Source organism: Phalacrocorax carbo, chromosome 5 (assembly GCF_963921805.1).
Source record: "Phalacrocorax carbo chromosome 5, bPhaCar2.1, whole genome shotgun sequence".
NCBI lineage: Eukaryota > Metazoa > Chordata > Aves > Suliformes > Phalacrocoracidae > Phalacrocorax > Phalacrocorax carbo.
Window position 1 is genome coordinate 69,017,477 of NC_087517.1, and position 20,185 is coordinate 69,037,661.

A 20,185-nucleotide genomic window follows, 5' to 3' on the forward strand; every position below is an offset into this window, starting at 1 on the left:
TGTTTAACAGGAGGACTACCTAAACTCCCACAACTGTAAGCACGCCTTCTCTAGTCACACAATGTTTTCTTAGCACTCACGTAATTTAGACAGTTAAACTTCAGGATCCATAATGTCTCTAAGCAATCTCTGCATAAAGAAAAAAATTACAAAGTGATGTAGCTAATGACAACTTACCAATCTTTCCCTATGGCTCACAGGCGTATCCAAATTACTTTTAAAAGAATTTATCTCACTGCTGCTGTTGCAACCAATGGGAATTGAAGCTGTGCCCTGTTTTGTTTCAGAAGTTACCTTCTGACTGCTGAGCTCCTGCAGCAATTTGTCTCGGTCATCCTGAAGACTGGCCAAAGCCTTGGAAAACGCTTCCATCTGGTGAACATAATTCCCACACTCAGATGACAGCCTGCTAACCTCCATCTCTCGACTGACTAACGTCCTACAGAGATTTTTGATTTCATCAGCAATCTGATCAAGTGTAACCTTATCTGCAGCATCAAAAATAGCCCAATTCAGAAGAGAATTTTCTTTGAGCATACGGATAAAATGTAATTTAAAGCCATCCAATTCAGCTTCAAGTTCATCTCCTTTCTTCTTCTCAGTCTTGAGGTCAGATGTGTATTTGCTCTGAAGTACCTTTAAGTCCTCTATTATCCTATCTCTATCATTTTGCAGAGCAGTCATTGCTTTCCCAAAGGCCTCATTTTGGGACCTCAGCTCACTGTTTTCAGACTGAACTTCTAGTATCATCTTCTCTGCAAAAGCATCCAGTTCATCTCTCTGTTCAAGCGTCAAAAGAGTCTTACTATATTCCTCATCTGCATCCTTAGTATTTCTGCCTCTTGATTTCTGGAGTTCTTGAATCTTCTCCTGAAGTTTTTCTCCATACTGTCTATTTGATACACATTCTTTTTTCTGAACACTATCGCTAGTTAGCAACTTCCCTCCAGATTCAGAAACAAGTTTCTCCTTGTTTAATGATGCAACTAAAGATTCTAAATCATTTACTTTAGACACTAATTTTTTATTTTCATGTTCCAAAGAGAGAGCAGTATCCTTCTGCAGTTCATTGGAAAGTTGCATTTCTTTTATTTGTTTCTGAAGATCGTATTTTTCTTGTTCAAGGCTTTTAATACAATCCAATTTCTGCTTAAGTAAGCCTTTCAGCTGATGGTCTTTCAGCGATAAAACTTGGTTAAGATCTTCCCTATACTTTATCAGCTGTGCACTCAGCATTGCATTTTGAGAATGAAGATCATCTATCTGATTGAGAAGTACCCTTAACTCTTGCTTCAAAGCATTATTCTCACTTGCACTGCCAACTAGAAGACTGTCCCGCTCATTTAAGACATCTTGGTGAAGATGCTCCAGCTCTTTGTATTTAGTAAAAAGATCATCCCGATCATTCTGAAGAGATGACATTGATTTTTTAAAGGCATCTATTTCACTGGCAATTGCAGCCTTATCTTGACCTGCTTTGTCTGCTTTCATCTGGAGATTTCTCAATTCATTTTCCATCCTCTGACAGGACTCTTCAGATTGTTGTCTCTGTGTCTGCAAAGACCTTAACTGAAGCTCATAGTCTTTGATTTGTTTTCTGTGTTGAGTCTGTACCTGAATCAGATAGTCAGAAATTTCATCACCTTTTGAAGAAATGAGTAAGGAAATTTCTTTGTCTTTGTTATTCAGCATGATCTTCATTTGCTCAGAAATGGTAATCTGCTTTTGTAATTCAGCATTAATTTTTTCCTTCTCAGCTAGAAGCTGTTGTAATTCTTGTTCTTGTCTTGTGAAATTACTTTCCAGAGCTTTTATCTCTCTTCCTGTACTTTTACTATTCTCTATTAGATGATTAAGAGAATTATTTTCTTTAAGGAGTGCTTGCAAAGCTGCTTCTTTGGACTGAAGAACACTCTCCAATTCTTGCTGCCTGTTAAAAAAGAGCTTATTTTCTTCCTTTATTCTGCAGAGCTCTTCATAGCATTGCATATCAACAGATTTTTGCCTCAAATACAGTTCATCCTTTGTTTCCTCTACCACAGAATATTTGATATTCAGTTCTTGAATCTGAGTAATTTTGTCCTTCAATTCATCTTGTAAGGACAATATTTTTTTATTACTGTCTTCTATCTGTTTCTCTTTATTTTGGATGGCCTCTTTGAACTGCATTTCCCAGGTTTTCATTTCAGTGATTACCCTGTCCCGGTCATCCTGAAGAGAGGACATACACTTTGTAAAAGCAGCTAATTGTGCCAAAGCTGCATTCAAATCTGCTTGAAGTTTCTTGTTCTGAGAGTCCTTAATACCAACTTCCTCTTGCAAACCATGAATCTCACTCATTGCCCTATTTTTTTCTCTCTCAAGGGCACTGTGTCTTTCCTCTAGATTCAAAAAGTCTCTTTTGTGAGCCAGTTTTAATTGTTGAAGATTAAATTCCAATGCTCTCTCAAATTCTCTCTTTTGAACTTGTAGTTCATCTTCTTTCTTCTTAAGTTCTTTTCTCCAGTTTAGATTCTCATCTGTAAGCCTGTCCACTTCATTCTTTGACTGATCCAACAAGTTCATCTGTGAAGAAAGCTTTCCCTTGAGATCATGTATTTCTTCATTTGACTTCGCAAGCTTTTCTAACGTATTACTTAAGTCCTTTTCGAATTTTTCACTTTTTGACTGTGACAGTTTCACAGATCTTTCCAAATCCAGGATCAGCTCCTGGAACTTTATAGAATCCTTTTGCAAATGGTTGATCTCTTGCTGTTTCTCCTTTAAGAGTTCTTGCAATTCTTTCGTTTTGCTTTTGCTTCCATTATTATCCCTCTGAGCACTTTTCACCTTCTCCTCAAACATTTTTACAAGATGTAACTGCTCCTCTTCTTTTTCTTTAATCAAGTTACATTTTTCTGCCTTTAATTCTTCCAGCTGCTGTAACAGCAAGTTATTCTGTACCTGTGCTAATTTCATTCTATCAGTAAGATGATCAACTTTTTTAACATGATTAAGCAATTCTGTCTCAAGAAATTCTCTCTCATTCTTTACTTTGTAAGAACTTTCTTGCACATTTTCTAATTCTTCCTGTAACAGACATTTATCATCCTCTAAAATCTTAACTTTTTCATTTAGACTAACAATTTCCTGGGTAAGGCTTTTACATTCCATGTCCAGCTTTGTTAGACAATGATTTTTATGGTCCAAAGATTTTTCAGTTTCTTTCTCTTTTTCTGAAATTAGTTTTCTTTCTTGTTCTAGGGCAACCACATCTTGTTCTTTTTCAGAGAGTTTTTCCTTTAACACATCAATGTCTTTCAACAATGATTCATTCTCATATAATGCATCATTGATTTTAGATTGTGTATCATTTTGGTACACTTCCATTTGAACTTGGAGCTCTACCAAAGCTGCTTTAGTTACAGTGATGTTATTATGAAGGATATCATTTTCATCCTGAATTTTCTCTAAAGCCTGCTTTAAATTTTCTGAAGTTTGTTTCAGCTGCTCATTTTCCTCCATTAGCTGATGGTTCTGTTCAGTGAGTTCATGAAGGCGATCCTGGTGTTCTTGCACCCTCGCCTCTTGCTCACGTATTTGCCTTTCTGCTTTACTTTGTAATTCGTCAACTTCCATTTTCTTGGACTCGCCGAGTTGTTTCAGTTGATTCTTAATAACCTCATTTTCATCAATGAGTTTTTGTAAATGCTTCTCAAGAGCCTCCTTCTCAGACTCTCCTTCCCTGAGTCTTTGAATAGCCTCTTGCTTCTCTTTTCTACTGAGATCAATAACTTGCCTCATATCTGCTATTTTACTACTGATATTCTCATATGCCTGAAGAAGTGATTCATACTCCTGCTTTAATTCACTATGTTTAGCCTTCCATCCTGTTAATTCAACTGTCTGAGAATCTTTTAAGGTATTTAGCTGGAAAGAAAAGGCCTCTTTTTCCTGAACTATAGTCTCCATGGTGGATTTAAGACTTTCACATGCCGCGGTAAGGTTTTCGTTTTCAGTCATCAGTCTAGCGTTTTCAGAAACAAGGCTCTCCTCTTCAGACAATGGAAAAACGGTACTTGGCTTTTCTCTACCAAGCTCTAACAAGTGTTCAAGCATACCTGTCTTGTTCACCAGCTCTTCTCTTTCCAACATCAGCTTATCAATCTGGTCTTTCAGACATTTATTTTCTCTCAAGGCTTCTTTACGTGATATTAAAGCTGCCTGTAATTTTCTCTGAAGGCGTTCTCTGGACTTCTCTTCTGCTATAGTTCTTTGCTCTTGTGATTTAGAATCATTAACATTTGCAGTTTTTGCCAGCGGCTCTTCAATCATTCCCATTTGTGTCTGGATTTGACATTCTGTTTCTTCTCTCAGTTTAGTTTTCCCAGAGTAATCAGTCTCTGACAGTTGAAAACAGGTGCCTTTACCTTGTAACTTTCCTTGAAGAGAATTACTTTCTGAACGAAACTCTCCCAATTCTTTTTCGGTATCATTTTCTTCCTTAAGCTCTTTGCATGACACCACAGGTCTACTCGTCTCAGCCTTCTCCCGTAGCAGACATAGCTCTGTCAGAAGTTTTCTGTTTTCTTCAGTGAAATGTTTAACCTCCTTTTTCATGTTAATTAGTTCCAAATTGGATTTTTCTAAACAACTGACAAGTTTCTTTTTTTCACTCTTCATTTCTTCAAATGCTGTTTTGTAATGGTGGGTTTCTTCTTGGCCCTCCTTTATAGCTTCGTTTAACAATTCCTTTTCCAGATCAAGTCTATCTTTGAAATCCGTAAGTGAACAACGCAATGCTTCGATTTCCTCATTCTTTTCTGCAACCTCCTTCTTAGCTTCAATTCTCGATCTCTGCAGTTCCTCCTGGCTCATCTTGTAATCCTCTTCCCTTTTTTTAATAAGTGCTGCTTTCTCATTATTCACACGTTCAAGCGCTGCCTTAATGTCTATAGTTTCAGCCTCATACGCTTTCAGCTTTTTCTGTAGCTGCTTTATGTCCTCCAACAAGCTGCCCTTACATTGCTCCTGCTGTCTCAAAGAGTTTAAGTTGACTGTTTCTTCTCTTTCATCACCAAATTCAACTGCTATTTTTCTCAACTCTTTCTTTAACATTTCTGTTTCCTCCTGGAGTTTTGCATAATTACTTCGTAGTTCTTTTAACTCAGTGTCTTTACTTGTCACTGAAGTGATTGTGTTGACTGACTCTTTTAAGGATGCAGCCTGAACCTGGCTTCTTGGGTTGTCTGATTCCAAATTCCTGAGGTCAGCTGCTGCTTCTCCCAGCACTGCCTTAGGCGAAGCCAGCTCTCTTACCAGAGGGTACTCTAACTGATTCAAGTCAAGTTCTTTACATTTTGTTTGAAGAACTCCCCAGAGAGCTTTATGTTCTTGTTTGAGTTGCTCAAGGAAGGTTTTTTGGTCATCAAAATCTGCTGCAAGTTTAGTGTGTTCTTCTCTCTCTTTCTCAAATGTTTTCAAATCTTCTTTCCTGATCAAAAGCTCCCTCTGTAAGGCTTCTTTTTCTTTTTTTAATTGGTTCATGACATCAGTGCCATTGTTGGGGTCCAGACACTTCCTCCTGTCCCCAACACTTAAACCAGGCTCTTCAGAACTGGAATTTTTCAACAATTCTTCCTCCTTCTTAACTTCAGACTTCACCTTTTCAAGAGCTAAGAGCAGCTGAGAATGCTCCTCTTCATATGCACTTGCTTTTTCATCAAGCATGGACTGCATATGAGCAAGCATGCAGTCCTTTTCCTCTAAAGATTTTAGGTTCTGCTCACATATATTTTGTTTTTCAGCAATGACATCATTTAGTTCTGCAATATTGTCCTGAAGTTCCTCTAAATGTGAAGCTTTTGAAGACAAAATTTCAGTCAAATTACTTATTTTGGCATCTTTTTCTAAAAGTTGTTGCTTCAAAGTTCCAAGATGAGACTCAGAATCTTTATTTTGTACTTCAACTAGTTTCAGCTTGTCTGTTAACTCATTAACTTTCTTCAACAGCTCCTCTGCTTTTTTTTGCTCTTTTTCTATTTCTTCCTGTCCACTCTTTTCCAGTTTTCCAACTTTTTGCATTAGATCTCTTCTTATTATCAATGCTGCTTGAAGCTTCTTTTTCAGATTCTCTTTTTCCTTGCCCATTTTCTCAAGATTAAACTGCATCTCCTCTTTTTCATTCATTAAATCTTTAAACAAAGCTTCTCTACTGCTCAATGTAACTTGACTCTGTTCCAGTTCTTTCTTACACTCCTCAAGTTCCTGCAATACTCTGTTTAGCTCTCCTACAGAACTATTATGAACAGCTTCAAGGTCTTGCAGTTTGGTATTTAATGTTTTTCTCTCTTCAGAGAAATTCAGCATTTCATTAGACAATGATTCCATGATCTGGGTAATGGAACAGTCCTTTTCTTTCAGTTGCTGGCTTAGACCAGAAATTAAATCCTTCTGCTGATTCACCTGGGAAGTTAAGTTTTCAATGAGTTGATCTTTCTTCCCCATTTCTTCAAGAAGCCTTGCTACTTTTTTACCTTCACCATGCAGTTTTTCTTGATTGGTTCTTACTATTTCTTCTGATTTATTTATCTTGTCTTGAAGAAATTCAACCTGCTTATTTTTTTCTGCAAAAGACTCTTGCCTTTCTTGCAAGAGAGACTCTTGTTTACATAATGTTTCCTTGAGTGTGACCATTTCTTCTGACAGACATTCCATTTCAGATTTGTGTTTGGCCTTCATCTTTTCAATATCATCCTGCAGCAACTCCTTCTGCTTCTCAAGAGACTGCACGTTTTCTAATTCATCTTTCATGGCGTCTATTTCTTTCTGTTTTTCTGAAAGCAACAGTTGCAATTGTTCTCCTTCTGTCTCTTTGCTCAAAATAGTAGCAATCAGAGCAGAGAATTTTTCCAACTGAATTTTACTATCAGTTAGCTGCAGTTCAGAATCTGAAGTCTGTGCCTTCTTTTCTTTACATAAAAGCCTACTACTAAGTAAAGGAGACAAACTTTGAGTTAATTCCTCTTTTATAAGATCCAGCTCTTGCTGCAAAGACTGGATTTTGCTATCCTTTGATTTCATTTCACTTCCTAAACTGCTCAATTGCTCAGTAAGATTATTATTTTGTAAAGTTGCCCTATCGAGTTCTGTCACCCATTTGTTTTCTGACTCAAGTAGACTTTGTTCTAGAGTTTCAATTTTAAGTTCTAATTTAGAAAGTTCTTCACCCTTCAGACTAACCTGCATCTGTAACTTCTCTTTTTCAGTCTTCATCTGCAGTTTGACAGCATCTATCTGCATTCTTGAATAATTCTCACTCGTTTCTAGTTTTTCATTGATTCCTCGGAGCTCTTCCAATTTCTTTTGCAAATCACTTTGAGATGTAGTAAGCTGTGTGTTTTCAGCCATCAGTTTATCAGCATCTTCCTGCAATTGATTTTTTTCTTTCTCTAAAGACTCCACCTGGCATTGCAGACTACCTATTAAAAGCGCATTGTCATGGCAGTCTTGAGATGATTTGGAATTGACATTGTTCAACTCTAACTTCAAACCTTCTATGTTATCTGCCTGTTCAGTGCACTTCACACGCAGAGACTCCACAGCCAATTCTTTTTGCTGTAGTAGTTCTTCCCATGTATTTATTTGGTCTAGTGCTTTTTGGTGTTCATTTCTAAGAGAGTCAAGTTCATTTGTCAAAGAATCAATTTTCTTCTGATTAATATCAACCTTCTCGTTCTTTTCCTGAAATTCCTTAGTAAGGTTTTTCATGGCTGTACCACTTTTCTCTAATTTTTCTCTGAGAACCTCAATCTCACTAGAAAGAACATTAACGTTGCTATCTGCCAACTGTATACTGCTATCTTTCTCCTTTAAAGAATTAAGCAGTCCAGCAATAACTTCTTCTTTTTTCTCAAGAGCCGCATTCAACTCAGTTCTTAGTTCATACTGTGCTTCAATTTTCTCCTGCAGAGATAAAAAGGCATTTTCTCTCTCATGGACTAGTTCTTTAGATTTCTGTAGTTCTTGTGTGAGTTCATGTACCTGGCTTTTGAGCTGAGCAATTAAATTTGCCTTCTCTTCATCTTTCTTTGCTTTCTCCTTTAGAGTTTCGAGGAGACTTTTATTCTCCGTAAGAGATGACTCCTTTTCTGACAAGGACTGGTCCATCTCAAATATTACATTCTTCTGATGTTGTATTTCTTTTTCTAAATTCACCTTCGCTTCCTCCATCTCTACCACCTGTTTCTTTAAGACCTCACATTCATTCTCTTTCTCTTGTAGTTGCATCTTTAAGTTCTCACTAGATAATGAAATATTGTTGATAGTCAATTCTTTTTCTGAAACAAGTACTTTTAACTGTTCTGCTTCAGAGACTAAAAGCTCCAACTGTTTCTGCTGCAAAACAGAAGATTCCTGTACCTCAGAAAGCTGTGCTTTTAAACTGATGTATTCATCTAACTTTTGTTTTAAAGATTTATCCTTCTGTATAATCGAATCATTCAACTGGGATGATTTTTCTGTCACATTTCTAAGCTGATATTGAAGGTCAGAAATAACCTCCATATTCTCAGACAGTTGAACCCTAAGTACATCAGACTCTTCAGATTTATCTTTTAATAACTTTAATTCTTGGGCTTGCCTCTTAAATTCATTTTCTTTTTCCTGCATTGCATGTCTAAGCTGGCTGGTTTCAAAACCCAGGCCTTGTATTTGGTTTTGCAGATCTGAAATGATTTGCACGTATTGAGCTTCTCCTGCCATTTTACTATCTTTCATTTGCTGAATCAAAGTACCCTTTTCAGAAAGGAGAGTTTCTTTTTCTTCAATGGCAATTTTTAAGTTTTCTTTTTCAATCAAGAGGCCATCAATTTGGTCCTTCAGAGCTAAAATATTGTGACTTTGTTGGGACAAGTGTGAAGTTAAAGTAGTTACTTCGTCTGACTTCTTCATTACCATAACATTAACTGTTTCAATGTCTACTTTCAATTTTTCATTTTCTAGAGCTGCTGTATGTGCTTGTTGCCTTGCCAAACTAGTTTCAGACTGTTGCTGTACCAACTGTGACTGAAGAACGTCACATTCATGTGACTTCTCGCTCAATAAGCTTGAAAAGTCTGCCTTCTCATGCTTAAGCACATCCACTTCCTTGCTTAATAGCTGTAGCTGATTATTTAATGCTGAACTTTCTTCCATTTTTTCAGAAACTTGCCTATGAAACTTCTCAAGTTCTGAACCCTGACTTTTTACAGTCAGGTCTCTTTCCTCTATCAAGAGAGATAACTTTGTTTTTTCATCTTTAAGATTTTTAATTTCATCCTGCAACTCTACAATACAAAACTTACTCTCTTCCATTGCCTTATGTAATGAATCGTTTTGAAGGATTTTCTCTTCTAGAGACCTGTTCGCACCTTCAAAATCCAAAGTTATCCTTTGAATTTGTTCCTGCAGTAGTAAATTCTTTTCCTTACTACGGCTGAGCTCTTGGATTAGGCTACTGCACTCAGACAACTTATTATTTAACATCTCTTCTTTCTTTATTTCTTTGTCTCTAGTATCCTTCAGCTGAATGAGAAGTGATTGCATTTGTTCATGCAACTGTTGTGTCTGTTCCTTGCTCTCAAACAACTGATCAGCTAGCACATTACATTCCTTTGTTTTCTCCTGCAGCTGTTCTGCAACTGAATTTCCTTTTTGCTCGGCAAGTGTTGAAAGTTGTTCAATCTCTTTTGCCAGAGTGTTTTTATCACAATTGAGTACTGAAAGAGTTTTTTCATACTCAGCAGTGCTAACAGATAACTTATTCTCTATTTCTGCCACAGCCTGGATTTTCTTTGACAGTTCACATTCTTTTACATCCAGGAGTTTGGACAAATTCTCATTTTCACTGATTAGCTGCTCCTTCTCTTTTGTCATCATATCTATATTTTTTTTCAGATATTCATTTGCTTTTATTTGCTCTGCCAATTTTTCTTCCTTCCCTTCAAGATCTGCCTGCAATTGTGTATTAGCTGAAGCTTTCTCCCGTGTCTCTATTTCCATCTTGTTAATTTGTTTATGTATTTCATTTAATTGGTTATTAAGTTCTTCGCAACATATCTCTTTGGCTTTCAGATCTCCAGTTAATTTAAGTTTAGTCTCTTCATTTTGCTGCTCCAAAACCCCAAGCTTCTCCTCCAATGAAATAATGAGCTCTTGTTTCTCTTGTAATTCTTTTTTAATCGTTTCCTGATGTTCAGTATGTTCTATAAGCTTCCTAGATAACTCAGCCAACTCTTCATCTTTTTTAGCATTTTCCAAAACCAGTTTGTTGTAGGAATCTTTAATTGATTTTAACTCATTTTCAAGTGTCTGTGCTTTGCTCTCTTTCTCTTTAAGCAAATTGTTCCATTTTTCCTTTAGAGTATTGTTTTCTGCAAGCTGAGATTTCAAATGTTCAGTTTCTTTTCTTTGTTTATCCTCAGTTTCTTGCAGCTTTTCACATGATCTATTAATTTGTTCTTTCAGCAAAGTAATTTGTGACTCACACTCCGCAAGTTTGTTATGGTATGCAACACTGTTGGCTTTGATTTCAGAACGGAGATCCTTAATTGTAATGCTGTTCTCACTGCTTTGTCTTATTAATTCCTCATTTTCTTTGGTTTTAGCTTCATTCTCAACTCTAACTCTTTCTAGCTCTAGTCTCATTGTATTACTTTGCTCAGAAAGGACAGATATCTTCATGCTTGCATCTCTTACATCAGCTGTCTGTACTTCTTTCAGTAAATGAGTTTCCCTTTCAGCCTTTGATAAAGCCTCTTCCATCCTTTGTATTTCTTCCTCTTTGCATTGCACTTGATGCTTCAGGATGATAACCTGCTCAGAATACTCTGTCATATTCAAAGACAGGAGAGATATCTCCCTGTCTTTTTCTGCCAGTGCTTCTTTAAGATTATCAATTTCTCTTTCCCGCTTCTGGAGATCTTGAATAAGTTGAGATCTTTCCTCTAAATGGCTCGTATTCAATTTGTCAAGCTCTTCATTTGTCTGGTCCAGATCCAGCTGCATTGATTCTACCACGCCATCTTGTTTCAGAGTCTAAACATCAAGAAAATAATGTTACAAGAATACTTTGAACATATGTTAGAGGGAGAATGGAAGTTACACTCCACATGTAGAACGAGTCTCTAAGGTAATCAATCTGTACCCAACTGTATAGTCACAGGATAACCATGTTATTCTTTAGATTGTTTTAGCATACAGAAAGTTTAGAGTATGAAATTTATAGCAGCTAATGCTGTTATTTTGCTGATATTTAAATAGGCCATGTCGAAAGAACATAAAATTTCTTCTCTTGCTTTAATGAGTTACCTTTTCCTTCAGTGTAGCAACTTTTTCTGTTAGATCACTGATGACTGCTTTCTGCTCAGCGTTCTCCACTTCGTAGACACTGCACTTCTTTAAGGCTTCGTTCAGCTTAGTATTAAAAGTAGAAGTCAGTGTGATAGGAATATATAGAACTACATTAGAATTGTTACATTAGAGTTACAATATTGAGTTTACATAACAGTGGAGTTTATATTTTGAAATTAATATATGAGGATAACTTATCACCCCAATAAAATATAAATACTTCCATGTCAAGCTCTGAGTCAGGGCTAAAAAGAATCCTTACACCCAACTTAAAGCAAAGCAATTACATAAAGCGAACAAAACTGTAAAAAACAGAGCAAAAACCTTCAGATAGGGAAAACAGCAATATTGCTCCTGGGGCACAAACATAAAGTTATGGCTAATGGTTGCCAGTTCTAATAAATTAAGTACTACTTACCAATAACTTCAACTTACTTTTTGCTCAGTATGCCCAAACTTTTCACCAAGCTCTTTGTTCAGAAGATCCTTTTCTTGAAGCAGTTTCTTCAAACTTTCAATTTGTTCTAGTTTTTCTGCTATGCTCAACAGTTTTTGTTCTTTTTCTCCAAGTGAAGTTTCAAGGAAGCTATTTCTGTCACTTAATCTAAGAAGAAAATACATATTTAGATATTTTAAAAACAAAGATTGCATTAAGCTTTTTAGACTTATTAGTCCCAAACTGTGTTCCCAAAAAGAGAATTATTTTTGCTTCCCATTTAAAATTTCAAGTACAAAAATAACATTACCGCAAACAGAAGCAACAATAAAGTAACTCTTTTTGAAGTGTCTCAAACAATTATACTTCTCATTAGAACTTTAAGCTTAAAGCAAAGAAAGCTAATCCTGTAGGGAGTTGTAAAGAATCTTATTTTACCCTTTAAGCTGCTCATTCAAGCCAGAGATCAGAATTTGATGCTTTTCCACATCTCGTGTTTGTTGGTTGCGTAATTGGGTGAGTTGAGTTTGCAAACGTTCATTTTCATTCTGCAGCAAAATAACAACAAAGAGGATCATCACACACAAACACCCAGAACAGCATAAGATAACCAGAGCCATGAAAATCTGACTCTTCAGATTTACATCCTACACATTCTAGCGATTTAGCAGATAGCAGTGCAAAATACAACACTAATATCACAAGTTCTAACGTGATATTAAATCAAACAGAGACAACCCCCCTTTCAGAAATACCTCCTTCAGCAATGCTATCATAGCATGAACTCAAGGATGATTGCTGTATGCCCAAAACAACACACACACTCATACTGTGTTAAGGCAGCTTACTTATCTTAACAGAGGAAGCTACTGCTTTGAAAAAACACTGTCCTCATCGGTTTGAAGGCAGTACCAAACTTGGAATATTTTTTTGCCTATTTTTTAGGTTGAAGGAATGCAAAAACCTGCATATGGGGGGTTGTGGAGAAAAGAAAAAGGAAGCAACCTTCATTCACACAGCTTTTTTTTTTTTTTTTTTTTTAAAAACACAGTACAAATCTCCTACTCTAGCCAGATCCACTGCACCAATTCAAAAATAAAACCACAAAAAAAAGTCTGACAACAGCAACCAAAAACCAAAAGCAGAACACATATCCAGAACCAACAGCAAAGAGGACAAACATGGCAAACTTGTCACCTCTAATGAAAATAAGCTAGCATTCTGGAGGAGGCAGAACACACCTGCACCGCCCTCAATAGCTGCCCTTCTTCATCTACACCAAACGTTACCTGTATTGAAAGGCTTTGTTACAAGATTCTCAGGTAATAATTACTATAAGGTTGTTTTTCATCTTAAAATCATTAATTCTTTTTTATATATCTGCAACTTAACAGATAAACAACTATGAATAATTCACCACGCCTGAAGGAGTTTGATTAAGAGATCAGTGGTGTCATTTAGTGAAAATAAGGTTAACAAATTATCACAGTAACTTGTCAATCAGGAAATATTAAAAATAACTTTTCTGATAAATATTTACTTTACTGTTCCTTTTGGCGCCCTCATTGAATAATTTTACAATATAAATATACATCAAATCAATATCTGGGGGTTAGATTGTGTATACATTAAATTATTATTTTTATATATTTACACAGTTCTTTCCTATAAATGTATGTATAATAAAAATAATAATATGGACACACACGCATTTATATAAAAGAAACTTGAGGGATATAAGAGGGAGACTTATCTAATTCTAGGCCTTCTGACAAAGGCCCCCTACGCAGGACAAAGAAAATCACGTTGCTTTTTACTATGTTCCTAATACAAATAACAAAGCTTACTTCCAAAGAAGTTACTCTGTGTGATGACTTTTACTTTTGCTAAACAGAAGTGACAGGCTTCAACTTCAGAGCATAATATAATATGTGTACACCCTTTGCCAACATAATTATGAAGTATAAAGCAGGGTTTAGACTTTCTTCTAGCTGCAAATTGACATTCCTGCCTTATTGTAGGCTATGATTTTTAGACTATAAATGCAGACTAAAATGATTCTCTTATATCACCAGGTTTTACACAACTACAAAAGCTCACCTGAAGAGCCTCCATTCTACCTTGAAGCTGCAATCTATCTTCCAAATCCTGACAACGTTCTTCTAGAAAAACAATTTGTTCCTGCAGTTGATTTCTTTCCAGTTCCAACTCTTCAACCACACTCCGTAAACCTACTTGGGTCAAAGAAGAAAAATGATCTCAGGAAAGGTCTACTAAAATTCATTAAGTCTAGAAATAGTTTCCACTTGTTATTCATCACTCTCACCAGTGCTGGGTGCAATCAGATCTCAACCATTTCCAGTGGAAATGCCTGAGGCCCTACATTTCCAAAAATGAGATGGCAAAAGTGCCCTTAACTGTTGAAAAGCCAAAATAAAGCTGCATAGCTCAAGAACTGGGAGAACCTGGCAGAAATATTCTAAACAATATTGTGGCTCAATCAATAGTGTGGCTCATGTTACTTTCATCGTAAGTTAATGGCGTACTTGGAGGATCGGATCTTAAGCAATTATTAATAAACAAAGTAAACTGGTCTGGATCAAAATTTGCAAGTGAGTCTATTTCATTTTAACAATAAGCTCTATCTGCAGCCATAACCACTGATATAAAAACATTTGCATTAAAAAAATAAGAATTAGATTTTTAAATTAAAAGCATACAGCAATGGAATGCAATTCTGTTTTGCAACACAACTGTTACACAGATTGGAAACACATTCACAGGAACAAGACTCATAACTTAAAAAACATGTAGGATATTTCAAGGGCACTGAGGCTCAACCAATTCCAGTGTTGAGTCATATTTATATTCTACTTCTGCACCAAAACTAGGCAGTTCATCCAGCACGCACATGCTTCAAAATAAAAAGGAAGAAAACACAAGCCAAAAAAATTCAACAAAGATTAGAGTACACCACAAATGGGTTGTTAGTTGAATTTGAAAACAAAAATAGACACAAAATATAGATGTCGTGCATGCTTTAATAAACTGTCTAGTCGCTATCACACCTGCATTAGGTGAAGTGTACTCTGGCCACCAACCTCCCATATTTTCTCCTTCAGCTGCATCAGTGCTATCCAAGGTGACATTCAATTCTTGAAAGCATTGTTTCCTATCAAAGTTGTATTCTTCCTACGCACAAAACACGAGAATGAAGTTTAATTTAAAGAAGAAAGGAAGCAAGGGTAAAATACACATGTTGTTCTTAAAAGCGTAGTTTCAATTAAAAGCCCTAAAACTCAGCGAGTGATTCAGGTGCCTAAATATAAGTACAGGGGATTGCTGTGGACACTAGGGTAACCTGCCCAGCATCCAGCTATCTCCAGAAAAGCCAAGTCTCCCACAGGTTTTGTATGATTTCTGCCAGGCCTTTGAAGACACCCTCAGGCATCTGAGAGGCCAATGGATAACTATCTTTGGATACCTTAATTAGTCCCCTGATTTCTACAGTTAATTAAGGGTTCTCTGAATCTCAGGGTGAAGTATCGGAGTTAACTAAACATTAAATCAGTCTTCCAGTGGTATCTTAAGGTGACAATGACATCCTAATCCTTCTTACAAACGTTTATCATTTTTTCGTGCAAGTTACAGAACCAACCACCTAGAAACACGCTTGAATGAGCTGACACTACTTACTACTTATCCAGTAAAGCTCCACCACCAAAGAGATTTGCAGAGATTGTATCTAAGTCAAAAACGGCCTTATGCTGCTAAGCATGTGAATTGCTCCAGAGGGAAGCTCATTATTTTTCAGTGTAAAATTGACTCACTCAAGGAAGAGAGAGGTGTGATGCCATCGGAACTTCTCGTCTTCTGGCCACATCCACAATCATTAAATTTACCCAAGTTTTCAGTTATGTGACTAATCTAAGTTCTTAAGCCCTTAATGTTTTAAAGTGTAAATAACAGTAATAAATAACAGTACTTTCCATATTTTTATTAATACACAGGTAAAAAATAAACTCTTGTCTCTTTTAACCCACCTGAAGCTTCCTGCTGGTCTGATTGCTTTTTCTTCTTGCCTGCTGCAGCCTGCCCATTCCTTGAACTGTGGTCAGTTCCTCCTCCAGCTCCTGTTGCCCTGAGACTATGGCTGGATCAGAGCAGCCAGGAAAGAACCAGTCATCCTCAATCAGTTTTGTGCCACAGGAAAGCAATTACATTTATATCAGACACTATTACACGAAGAGAGACCAGGGACAGGCTGAAGTCCCTATGACTGACTGACAGGAACAAGATTAAAGAAGCAATCCACTGCATTCACCTTGTGATTTCCCTCCAACATCATTATGTAGAACATTAAGAAAAAAGTCTGCATATCTCACTAAGAAGCAGCAAACTGAAGTCTAACTTTACTTCTTCACCAGCTCTAAATGAAGACTTTATACAGGAGACTGGAAAGGGTGAGGTTATGCTGATACTAAAAAAAAGCCAACCCATTAAAACGCCAAATTACAGCTCATTTCAATTTACCAGGTTAAAATACACCTTGTTTGTATGATAAAGGCACCAGCTGAAACAGCTGCAGTTTTTATAATCTGAACAATCACATTTGTTTTTACGGAAATGACACGTGTCCTTTTCAACTTTAATTTTAGTATGAGCTACAAAGCCAGAAAACCTGAGGAAGTCACAAGCATGTGTTACACTGCAAACTGGCATCAAACCATCTTATCATAAATTAATAATGCCATTCTTTTTAAAACAAATACAGAATCACTTGTAAATAAACACACTGAATAAATTCAGAATATGAAAGCTCAGATATGCATTCTGTTCATTGTTAGAAGTGATTTTTCATTTAAAATACATTCCCATCTGTTTTGTGATATGACAAAACATGTTTGGGGTAACAGATTAGGAAATAGATGTTTCATGCAAAGCAGACAAAACAGAACAGCCAGTGAAAAGAAATGAAAGTCAAGGTGGCTCCATACTTTAACTGAAAATTAGATTAAATAGATAATTACAAATTTAGCTTTCAATTTAACCACATCACTCCACAGTCATCCTCACAGCATCAAAATTCAGAGAACTCATGTCAATGCATCTGTGAGGGAAACACCAAGAGCTATTAGGAGATTCAGCCCTACTGGGAACGCTCAGCTTTCATCCGAGTTGTCCAAGGATTACTTATACCACAAATTTCAGTAACACACAATTCTGTAGCACCTACTAGATTTAAATTCTTCCTGTAAGATTTCAAAACTACATACTTAACTTCTTGTCAGAACAGATTAATGACCTTTTTATAAAGAGTAGGACTACTAAGTTGGATTTTACTTCTGGTTTTAATTACATGTTGGCTTCTGGCACCGTCACTTTACCAGCATTTACTTTACACACCTTTGTTTATTTTCGAGTATAAATTCTACAAAATATTTTTTTTTAATATTTTTAATCATTATACATGCTTCTTCAAAGCTGTAAAAATAAATGCCAAATTTTAGTCACATGCCTTAAACCTCTATTTACAAAACTGACTGAAGTCGGTCAAGCAATTCAAGGAGCAAGCATTCTTGCAGGTAAGAATGTAAGCCTTTCTGTAGGGGGGGGAAATAAATAATTCAACTTCTTGGAAGTTGAAATTGAGGTAATCTGTTTTTAAATATAATCACATGAACAACACACTGCCCTTTAGGAACCCAACATATTTAGGCTCCTAATTATTTGATAATGAAAAAAGAATGAAATTACCATCGTCACATGAAAAATGGAAGTATAGAAATCAGAGCTTTAGAATGATCTAGAACACTTCCAGCTAAATTCAACATTGCTTTAACAACAATTAGTAAGTGAATCCATTTTCTAATGCTTTACAGCAGCTGAGGCAGCTTTTCATTTGCAGTTATATCTAACAAAAACTGAAAAACTTCCCAGAACATCTTTCTCCAGATACACACTGCATTTAAATTAACTAATAACGTGTCTATATTTCCTTGTGTCACTATTCACACTAAATATTACAATCTCGAGTGGTTTGCAGAGGAAACCCAGCCTATAAACGTATTCAAAACTGTCACCCTCAATGCTTTTTTAGCTCCTCACACATTCAACCCAAAAGAGACCTTACAAGGCAAGTTGTCACAGACTGTGATGGAAAAGTAGTGAGTTTATATATTGTTTAAAATACTGGCCACTGATATTAATGCACACAGAGTTCTGTGATTTGTGGGATGGAACATTTTTTAAAAAAAAAAAGAAAGACTGAATTTCAAGTACTAAGAACATTTAAATTATTTTGATTCTGACTTAGTCACAACCACCTGCAGAAAGCCAACTAATTTTCCTCTAGATAAGGTTACAGCATAATATGGAGTCAGCTGATAGTACGAAGAAAATGAAGAAAGATGACTCTTAATACAAATGAAGAAACAGGTATCGCAAGGCAGAAAACAAATCAAGTTAAAACCAGCATTTGTTACACGTATTGCTAAAAACCACATACCATCAACAGCAAATCTTATAAGGTACTGTTGGCGATTTCCTCAAAAGAAGCAACAACAGAAGAAATCAGCAACAGTACATTACAAGTTGCCGTTGCTGCAGGAACCTGCATGCACAAAACTGATGGGAAACTGTTCTCGCTGGCTGACCAAATCGCAGTGTAGGGTAGGAGTGGAGGGGGAAGGGACGCTGAGTGCTCATCAGGTGTAACGGCAGGAAAAAAGAAACAGAAAGGTCATGCTTATCCCAAGGGGAAAAAAAAAAGGCAAAATTAAGCACGGACTCACGCAGATGAAATTTTACAACTGTTATTAATATTGCATGTGGTATTTATGCATCTGTAGTTACCACAGATGAGATAACATGACGGGAATATTATTCCCCTTCAAATCCAAAGCATTACATGCGTAAATCGCTCAAAAAGAGCAGATGTGATCCTTAAAACATTTCTATGGTTACATACTGAACTTCCAAATTGATTGTGTAAATGAAAAATAATTCAATCGCAGATTAAAAACAGAAGGCTCAAATTAACTAACTGGACTAATTATGACAGTAGGTGGTGCACATTAAAATTTGCCATTAATCTCCATACAGTTAACTAACAGGACAAAAGTTATACTACAATACTAGATGGCATGGAAAAAAGCAGTAAAAACTCTCTGGAATTTAACCAGACTTCTAAGTTTTAATAGAAGCTGCTTTGCTTTCTCATAATCTGTTTTATTAATCATTTAGAAAACTATAAAACCTGAGATTACTTGAAATGTTATTTTCTGTAGGTAATTTTTTTAACTAGCTCCAAACCATTGCCAGTTAATGTTATTTGTTGACCTCTACAAGTGACACTTCCTACCAGATTACTAAATATTCTAAAAATGTTTCTCATTACTTACATTTAAAGAGAAACTCTGTCTCAGGTACATTTTACTGAAGCACCACCCTGACTCATCAAATCCCAACCAACGCTGTAGTTCCCTACACCTTCACTGCTTGTTCTAGGCAGGCAGATTTAATATTTCAATGGTGAGCTTTTTATCATTGATCATTCATACGCAGACAATAAGCCTTTGGAGTAAATTCAAGCAGTCTTAAGGAGCAGCAACTCAGATGGCAAACAGAACAAGCACATCTCCTCATAAAAACAATACAAAAAAGATGTATGGAAAACAGACTCGCGGAAACAGGAGAAAGTAGAAATCGCAAATTTAAGCAATTTCACTGGCTATACAAATCTTATGACTACAGAAATGAGTCATGGTGGTGTGCTACCAAACACAGATATGTATCGTGTATAAATACAATAATTTTATCGCAAATAGAACAATTCACCTTCTCTCTCCTCTTCGATCTGAGCCATTCTCAAGGCCATAGCAGATTTCTCTTCTCTGACTTGATCATGAGACTCCTCTGACTCTGCTACATTTTCTTGCCATTCCAAGAGCTGACTCTGCAATTCATCCACACTACCCGATTCGCTGGCCTAACAACAGAAATTGCACACAAAAATATATTTAACAAGTCCCACTGCGAACGTAAATAACGTTTTAGGTTGGCAAACCACAGAGAAAACAACCCATTATAATTCACCACTTTGCATAAATAACAACCTGTGACAGTGATGATAACTGCTATTATAGACGATGTAAAAAGCAAGCCTCACCACTTCACAAAATATCGAAAAAAGCTACTGCCAGTTGCACTTCTGATCTGAAATATTTTTAAACAAAAAATAGCTTTTTTAACCAAAATATTTTTATTGCACACCTTCATCTTAGCAATGTTTCAAAGTAAAACAATATTCAACTGTCTTTAAGTGGATAACAGATCTCCGTGAAAAGAATAAAAATGTTTCTGCCTTCCCATCAAAAT

General features: G+C 36.2%; 1 protein-coding gene across 8 annotated transcripts in view; it reads right to left on the bottom strand.

The window, feature by feature from the left end:
- LOC104046927 (golgin subfamily B member 1-like) overlaps positions 1-20,185 on the bottom strand; it is a 45,849-nt gene that overhangs the window by 10,717 nt on the left and 14,947 nt on the right. For 2 of the 8 annotated variants that reach the window (XM_064452906.1, XM_064452907.1), the window contains exons 14-22: positions 19,646-19,796; positions 15,850-15,959; positions 14,875-14,998; positions 13,907-14,040; positions 13,048-13,095; positions 12,245-12,354; positions 11,806-11,974; positions 11,329-11,433; positions 178-11,055 (exon numbers count right to left, since the gene is read on the bottom strand). In XM_064452906.1, the coding sequence (XP_064308976.1) occupies positions 178-11,055; positions 11,329-11,433; positions 11,806-11,974; positions 12,245-12,354; positions 13,048-13,095; positions 13,907-14,040; positions 14,875-14,998; positions 15,850-15,959; positions 19,646-19,796 (11,829 nt within the window). The remainder of the gene's footprint in view (positions 1-177; positions 11,056-11,328; positions 11,434-11,805; positions 11,975-12,244; positions 12,355-13,047; positions 13,096-13,906; positions 14,041-14,874; positions 14,999-15,849; positions 15,960-19,645; positions 19,797-20,185) is intronic. The other 6 variants (XM_064452910.1, XM_064452909.1, XM_064452914.1 and 3 more) reach the window with 6 other exon arrangements.